The sequence below is a fragment of the Sciurus vulgaris genome (genome assembly GCF_902686455.1).
Source record: "Sciurus vulgaris genome assembly, chromosome: 9".
In the NCBI taxonomy this organism is placed as follows: Eukaryota; Metazoa; Chordata; class Mammalia; order Rodentia; family Sciuridae; genus Sciurus; species Sciurus vulgaris.
Window position 1 is genome coordinate 4,169,625 of NC_136469.1, and position 9,302 is coordinate 4,178,926.

A 9,302-nucleotide genomic window follows, 5' to 3' on the forward strand; every position below is an offset into this window, starting at 1 on the left:
TGCTTTTCAACGGTTAAATTAAAATACAAGCCACAGAGAATATACTTTTAAATCATGCATCTGACAAAGGAATTGGATCCAGAATATGTAAACAAGTCTTTTTAAATCAATAATACAACAAACAACCCAGTTTTAAAAGAGGCAAAGAATATATACAGGCAAGTAATAAAAATATAAAAGATGCTTAGCCGCCTTATCAGAGTGTTCACATGAAATCACACCAGAATGTCCTGTGCCTGCTAAAATTCAGTACCAGGTGCTATTGAGGATGTGAAGAAACTTTAGCCCACATACATTGTCAGAGGTTACTGCCACTATGGACAGCAGTCCAGCGTTTTCTTGTAAAAATAAATATAGATTCACTGTGTCTTGGCGCTGTGCTGCTTGGTGTCCATGAGAAAAACAACTTGTATTGATTCATAAACATTCACAGATTCATGTGAGTGTTTATGGCAACATCATTCCAGTGGTCAAAAACTGGAAACACTGCACACTTTTGTAAGATGGTAGAGGCGTGAACAAAATGTGACATGTCCATACAATGGAATATTAATTGACACTAAACAGTTAATTTTAATTGGAAGAAGCCTGACAAAGTTTTGGGAAAAACTCAGGAAACAAAGTAGGTTTATGATTGCCTAGGGCCAGCTAGGCCAAGTGCAGGGACACAGATGTACTGCAGGCTGGCATAGTGGTGCTCTTTAGAGGTGATGGATTTGTTTACAGCTGGATTGTGGTGTTTGCATACCTTAATAAATGTGCCAGTAAGAGTAAACTGTACACTTTGAATTTTATGGTATGTAAGTTATGCTTCAGTAGTTAAATTTTTAAAAGTTCATTTCTATGTTCATTTATAGAAAGTGAAAACACACCAGATTGTTAATGGTGGTAGTTATCTATAGTTTGAGGATTATAGGTAATTTTCATTTTTTATATTTTTTTATTTTTTCAAATTTTCTTTGCTTATATTTACTCTTTTAATTGAAAAATGTTAAAATAAGAAGGAAAATTACCCTGGTGGGATGTTGGGAAGGCAACTTTGTAGCTTCAAAAATAAATTGAAAAAATAGGAATTCAAACATTTTTTTATTTTTTAAAATGTGATGTTAAAGAAATAATATTAGGGCTGCTTAACTCTTTCATAGGCCACATCACATCTGCCAGTTTGGAATAACTTGGTTTTCTCTCTCTCTCTAGCGTTTGTCTTGCTCGTACCAAGAGGCTAAGGCCTTACTGAAGTCCTACTTGCAGCAGCATGGCTATGGCTCCTGGATTGTGAAACCCCCCTGTGTAGAGCAGTTCAGTGTGTGATTGCATGGCCACTGGCATATTAAAAACCTTTTATTTTTTGGTGTGTTTTGACTGGTAAAACTGTTTTTTTAATAGGTTTTCAACTTCCAAAATCAGAATCTTGCAACAGCAACATCCAGCTATTGCTAAAAATTTGTAAATATTCCTGTCAACTTACATTGAAACATTAGGGGTTTTTCACTTTTTTTTTTTTTTAAGAATTACCTGATTGAACATAATAGAAATTTTGCATTTGTTTTTATAAACATAAAGCCATTATCCTTTTTGTAGTTTAAAAGAGAATTTTTTTAAGATTTTGCTTTAACTCTTTCCATACAGCTATAGTAATCAACATTTTGTCCTGATATCTCACTCAAGTTTGTATTTTTTTAAATTAAAACTGGAAACCAAGAATAAAAATAGTTCTTAGTCATTTGTTGATAAATTCAGCAGGCATTTGAGTATCTAATATTTGCCAGTCACCATGCTAAATAATTTAAAAAAAAATCAGTGACTAAAACATCTCTCAGATCAAAGGAGTTCATGAATACAGACTGCAGAAATACAGAGAATGTTAACCACGTTAGGAAGTAGTTTGATAAGTTATGATTAATAGAGAATTTTCTTACATACATTAACACTTTATTTTCAAATATCCTATAGGATCTTCTTATACCAAATATGATTCAATCCTTTATAATTAGTGGGATTTCTAATTTAAAGGTAAATAAAAAGACTAGCTTTATATCCATATATGATGTACAGCACTTAGATGAAAAGATAATTTATTCATAAGTTTAGAATATGTACCTTTAGTGAAATTGAGTTTTCCAATACCTTAGCTTCTTTATTCCTTACTTTTCTATCAGATACATTAAACTTTACTGAATCTCAGTTTTCCCCTCTTGGCATCCATCTTTACTAAATTTCTGGTCCCCTACCCAACCTATATGAACTATTGCAGTCTCGTACAATGTAGGTTCTTTTGTTGTCTATTCTAAAAGTATGATAGGGTTTAGTTGATGAGCAGTGAGGTCATTCTGGAAAGGTATTTCTTTCAGTGAGCTGGACTTTATGCTTCGTAGGTTGGACCATGTGCAGTTGTCATTTTTTGTGAATTAAAAGGATAAAATATGAACAGTTTCACATGAATCAACATAAATATGTTAATAAATTTAATGTCAGTCATTTGTCATATTCCTCCTCCAGTGTATTTCCTTGTTTAATTTTTTAATCTCTTTATTAGGCTCTTTGCTTTCATGGCATATTTCCAGCCTTTATTTCTATTCCTTGTCCTTGATAGTAAATTCGCCTTTGAAAATACACGATCTCTGACCTCCTCTTGACTCTTCACTTTCATGGGCATTTTGCTCATAGAAGACATGGGAAAGCACCAAATAGTAAATAATTGCCTCTGAAGGTTCTGTCTAATTAAAGGCCCTCAGTTAGGCACTGCTATGAGAATCAGAAAACTATTTTCTCAAGAAATTTACAGTTTTGAGACGATCAAACAAATATACCCAACTGTTTACAGACAGAATCTGAGACGTAGTAGTTATTTATTCAACATTTATTAGTGTGTCTGTGTACCGTATGTGCTCAATTGCTTGGACTCAGTTGGCTTAGAGAAAGATATCTAGGTAGGGTTATCAAGAGAGATTATAAAGGATAAAGGAACTGGCTTCTAGTAGTAGGGTCAGAGGATGGACATGAATCCAAACATTGAGATTATTTAATCATCCTTGTCTTTAACTTTCAAGGATGAACTTTTTATTAGTTTTCATTCTTTGGTCAGAGATGGAGGTTTGATAGGAAGATCTCCTGGCTGCCTTTCATCAAAAGCAGCTGTACTTCTTATATATTGAATTCTACAAGGTAGCTTGCTTGAAGAACAACGTCTAAATTCAGAGTAAAATTTCTAAAAGTGTTCAAAAACCATAATATAGTTGGATCGACTCTCTTAGCACTGAAGTTCTGAGACAAGCATTGAAGGATGAGTAAAATTTGGTAGGCTGACATTTAAGAAATTATAGAGGAAATTGTTAGTGTTCAAGGCTAGAGTGTAGAAAAATTGAGTTAAATCTAGCAGATTTTCTCACTTTAGTAGAAGAGAGCCCTTTAAGGATTTTATATAAGGAAATGGCATGTTAAAATAGCATTCTGCAACATTTTCTTATGAGGGAAATTTTGGGGCATACAAAAAAGAAAAGTAAATGAGTCCATATGTACCCACCACCAAGCTTCAGCCATTATTAAAAATATGGTATATATTTCCCCAGGCTGGATTATATTAAGAGCAGGTGTCATATATTATTTCATCTGAAAAGCACTTTGCTATATCTAACAGATAAGGACTCTACAAGCACACACACAGGCATATAACCACATTCAGTTAGCACACCTTAAAATTAGTGGTAAGTCTATTATAAACAATAGATAGATTGTGTCAGGATAAATATTACCTTTTTATAGTGAAATTCATTCTATAAATTTGTGACAATTCCTCAGTCCTTTGTAGAGTTTTCCACAATCTCAAATTTGCTTCTTACATCTTGCATTTTATATCATTCAACAACTTCCCCTCTTCTGTTTCCTGAAGCTAGTATTTAAAAACTTTCAAGTTTAGGTTTTTAGCGAGTATACTTCTGAGAGATATTATGAACTCTCAGGAGAAAACGTCCTGTCTGGGTAGTCTCTCTCAGACTAGCAAATGCCATTGATGATCTTTGCCATTGTCTTATTAAGGGGTTGCAGATTATACTGAGATTCTGTCATTACCTGCATTGTTTCTGTTAAACGTAGTTTAGAGGTTGTTTATTGGGGTTATAGTTGATGCAGAAAAAGCTGGATTGTTTTCCTCTGTGTACACTTTTGAATAGTTTGTTTCCTGTCATTCTTTGATGCTGACACATGAAACTTTTTTCCAGTATGTATCCATGAATTTAAACATACTTGTATTTCAGTCCATTATAATTAGTATGTATACTGATAAATTCTTACCTTTGGTTGTATACATACTGAAATATTTTTCTCAGAGTTGACATCTCTGATGCTATTTTGAGTAATACCACTTTGTATACTTTCTATACATTGCTAATATACTGACATGTAATTTTTTATATTTACCTTCTAGCCATGGACATTTCTAAATCAGTACTAGTAGTTTATTATAGAGCCTTTCAGATTTTTCTTCAAAGTCTTGTGAATAATGACAGTTTTATTTCTTTGTCCCCATATTTCTTTTTCCTACTTTTTTGTATTGACTGTGACTTCTCAGTACCATGTGAATTAGAAGTGGTGAGTGGTATCCTTGCCTTACGTGGCAACCTTATCAAATTGATGCCTCTGTCTTTTGAGCATGATTCAAATAGTCTTAGATCACTATCTTTTCTTTTTTTTTTTTTTTTTTTTTTTTTTTTTTTGTGTAATCATAAATTTACATAGAGCAATGTTGTTTGATTCATTCTGTTATTTTTTTCCCTTCCCCCCACCCCTCCCACCCCTCTTTACCCTCTATACAGTAGTTCCTTCCTCTATACTTGCCCCCCTCCCTAACCCTAACTCTAACCCTTCCCTCCCCCCCATTATGTGTCAACCTCCACTTATTAGCGATATCATTCGTCCTTTGGCTTTTTGAGATTGGCTTATCTCACTTAGCATGATATTCTCCAATTTCATCCATTTGCCTGCAAATGTCATAATTTTATCATTCTTTATGGCTGAATAATATTCCATAGTATATATATACCACAGTTTCTTTATCCACTCATCAATTGAAGGGCATCTAGGTTGGTTCCACAGTCTGGCTATTGTGAATTGAGCAGCTATGAACATTGATGTGGCTGTATTTCTGTAGTATGCAGATTTTAAGTCCTTTGGGTATAGGCCAAGGAGTGGGATAGCTGGGTCAAATGGTGGTTCCATTCCAAGTTTTCTAAGGAATCTCCACACTGCTTTCCATAGCGGCTGCACTAATTTGCAGCCCCACCAGCAGTGTATGAGTGTACCTTTCTCCCCACATCCTCGCCAACACCTGTTGTTGCTCGTATTCTTGATAAACGCCATTCTAATTGGGGTGAGATGGAACCTTAGGGTGGTTTTGATTTGCATTTCTCTTATTACTAGAGATGTTGAACATTTTTCCATATGTTTGTTGATTGCTTGTAGATCTTCTTCTGTGAAGTGTCTATTCATTTCCTTAGCCCATTTGTTGACTGGACTGTTTGAATTCTTGGAGTAGAGTTTTTTGAGTTCTTTATAGATTCTGGAGACTAGTGCTCTATCTGAAGTATGATTGGCAAAGATATTCTCCCACTCTGTAGGCTCTTTCTTCGCATTGCTGATAGTTTCCTTTGCTGAGAGAAAGCTTTTTAGTTTGAATCTATCCCAGTGGTTGATTCTAGCTTTTATTTCTTGTGCTATGGGAGTCCTGTTAAGGAAGTCTGGTCCTAGACCAACAAGATGAAGATTTGGACCTACTTTTTCTTCTATAATCTGCAGGGTCTCTGGTCTGATTCCGAGGTCCTTAATCCATTTTGAGTTTAGTTTCGTGCATGGTGAGAGATATGGGTTTAGTTTCATTCTGTTGCATATGGATTTCCAATTCTCCCAGCACCATTTGTTGAAGAGGCTATCTTTTCTCCATTGCATATTTTTGGCCCCTTTGTCTAGTATGAGAAAATTGTATTTATTTGGGTTTGTGTCCGTGTCCTCTATTCTGTACCATTGATCTACCTTTCTATTTTGGTACCAATACCATGCCGTTTTTGTTACTATAGCTTTGTAGTAGAGTTGAAGATCTGGTATTGCAATACCCCCTGTTTCACTCTTCCTGCTAAGGATTGCTTTAGCTATTCTGGGTTTCTTATTCTTCCAGATGAATTTCATAATTGCCTGCTCTATTTCTGTAAGGTACGTCATTGGGATTTTAATTGGAATTGCATTGAATTTGTATAGCACTTTAGGTAGTATGGCCATTTTGACAATATTAATTCTTCCTATCCAAGAACATGGAAGATCTTTCCATCTTCTAAGGTGTTCTTTAATTTCTTTCTTTAGTGTTGTATAGTTCTCATTGTAGAGGTCTTTCACCTCTTTTGTGAGATTGATTCCCAAGTATTTTATTTTTTTCGAGGCTATTGTGAATTTTTTTCGAGGCTTTTCTTTATAACAGAATTTTCCTGCCTTTTCTTGTGCAGTTATTGCCCCAGACTTGCACTCAGCCATTTCTTCAAAAAGCCCTGCTTCATTTCAGTGGAAATTGGCATTTGGAAACCACAGGGAGAAAAATAAAATTTTTCCTAATATCTTTTCAGTGAACAGAACTTAGAAATAACACATATTTAAGATAAATGAACATTTTGTTTATATTGATGTTTTCACTTAAAATTCAGCTACAATAGATTTTTAATTTCTTCAGTCTTCCACATTTGCTCTTTCAAACCAAAATCTTAAACCCTATTGATGTGAGCATAATATTTACTTTTTTAAATGACATACATGCAGAAGTTTTAGAATAATTCCATCAGTAACATCAATAATATTGAAAAAAATGTAAAGTTGTTTTTTTCTTTAGAATATATCCTACCACATATTATGTGATTAGATCAGTGTGTTTCAAAGTAGTGACTTCTATGTGGTGTGCAATCAAGATACAGTTCAGACTTTTTATTTCATTTGGCCTTCAGTATTTATAAGTTGAGGTTTTGATAAAAAATTAGGAACCACCGTATGACCCAGCTCTCCCACCCCTTGATAGTTATCCAAAAGAACTAAAATCAGCAGTAGACAGCAAGTAATACAGCTAACTCAGTTCACAACCCAGCAGCACAGTTCACAACCCAAATGGTTATCAGTCGATGAGTGGATTAAGAAATTGTGATATATATACACAATGGACTTTTACTCACAATAAAGAGTGAAATTATGGTATTCGCTAAAATGTGGATGGAAATGGAGAACATTGTGCTAAGTGAAATAAGCCACTCTCAGAAAGCCAAGAATCAAATGTTTAATATGTGGGACCTAGAGCAAAATAAAGAAGGGAGGATCAGATATCATAATGATATAGGGAAGATCAGTAAAGTAGGAGGAGATTTAGAGGGGGAGAGGAGGGATGGGAGAGGGGAAAATATGAATTTTAAAAAATCATGCTATGTGCATGTGTAAATATACCACAGGGAATTTCACCTTTATAAGTAGAACTGATCAAAAATGTGGTGGACACCTGTAATCCCAGAGGCTGGGAAGCTGAGGCAGGAGGATCACAGGTTCAAGGTCAGTCATGCCAATTTAGGCCCTAAGCAATTTAGATCCTGTCAAAATAACAACAAAGGGTGGGATTATAATTTAATCCTCAATATCAATGAATGAATGGATAGATGAGTAAAAGGAAGATCTGTAGAGAAAGAAGAATGGAGGTAGGGAGGAGGGAAGAGAAAGAAAACTGAAAATTCCATGAATGTATGAATTTTGCTTTCTTTGGCATGAGCAGATGAAGATCTATAACTTCTGATTATTTTTAAAAATGCCTACAAACCTAAGAATGTACTTAACACCATCTTTCACTCTTACCATATTTTCCTATTTCATTTGCCTTCCATTTTCTAAGATGAATATTTTCTACCATTCCCTCTGTTCTCAAACCTATAAATAATTTCTACTCTTCCCATCACTCTCAATCGATGGCTCTTCCTGCTATTTCTTTCAGAAAATGGATATATCAGGTCACATGCTGTTCTAAATCTGCATATTTCCACAAATTTTATTTTCCGTTTTTTTCAATAGAATCACAGCCAATTTTTTCATCCGACAACTTACCTCCTTTTACCTTTTATGGACTTGTCTCCATAGTTACTTCTGCATGCCTTCGTTATGATTTTCTCCTTCCCTAATATTTACATCAAACTTTAAACTTATGTCTATCACTGAAAATTAATTTACTGACAACAGATATCTTCATTATTACTGCTCCATTTATCCTTATAAAACATTTTAAAAATATTTTATACTGTCTTCTGTATTTCCAGTTTACAGTTGCACAGTCACATAATGAAATAAAGTTTAATGTGAAGAATTATTAAGCTACTGTAAGAGTAAGATCTAAGAAAAGTTAGTTCATGTGTCAACCGTATGACTGAGTACCTCAGTCTGTTCATGCTGCTATAATAAAAATATAAGACTGGGTGGCTTATTAACAATAATTTATTTCTCATAGATTTGGAATTTGGGAAGTCTAGGATCCAAGGTACTGGCAGATTCAGTGTCTGCTGACACTGTCCATCTTATTTAATAGATGGCTGTCTTGCTGTTTCTTCGTATGGTGGAAAGGCAAGGAATCTCTCTCAGGCCTCTTTTATAAAGACACTAATCCCATTCCTGAGGGCTGTGCCCTCATCACCTAATTTCCTAATGCCTCCCAGAGGCAAGCACATTGGGATTTAGGAATTCAACGTATATATTTTGGGAGGACACAAACATTCAGATATGGCAGAGAATATCCAATGAAGGATAAACATGGATGGGCAGATCTGCCTCCAGGGCTGAGGATCAGACTTTATTGAAGAAGGGGTAGCTGTATCCCACTGGGTGGCAAAGGTATTTACTGGTGTTCCTGTAGTCTGAACTCACAAATATAGAGGAGCGGGAATGCGTGAGTGGCAGGCAACCAGGACCATATGTCAAGAGGGCTACAAAAAGATTTTCACTACTCCAGGACTTATGGGGCACCTTTACATGAACAAATAAATTATGGAGATTCCAGAAAGTGAGGAGAAGGTAAAAGGCATAGACATATTTAGTGGCATGACTGAAACTTTCCCTAACCTTGGGCAAGATATGGACATCCAAGCATAGGAGGTCCAAAGGCCCCTAGTAGATTTCACCAGAAAATATTCTCACTGTGTCATACAGTAAAGTGTCAACAGTTCAGAACAACTCTAGAAACAGCAAAAAGAAAGCCTCAAATCACAGGGCTCTTTAACAAATTTCTTAGCAGAATTAAGTACAAACCA

General features: G+C 35.0%; 1 protein-coding gene across 1 annotated transcript in view; it reads left to right on the top strand.

Annotated features, from left to right (window-relative positions):
- Positions 1–1,395, top strand: part of ADAD1 (adenosine deaminase domain containing 1) — a 44,700-nt gene extending 43,305 nt beyond the window's left edge. Inside the window, exon 12 of the mRNA XM_079154510.1 lies at positions 1,198–1,395. Within this exon, the coding sequence (XP_079010636.1) occupies positions 1,198–1,311 (114 nt within the window). The 3' untranslated portion in view covers positions 1,312–1,395. The remainder of the gene's footprint in view (positions 1–1,197) is intronic.
- The last annotated feature ends 7,907 nt before the right edge of the window (positions 1,396–9,302 follow it).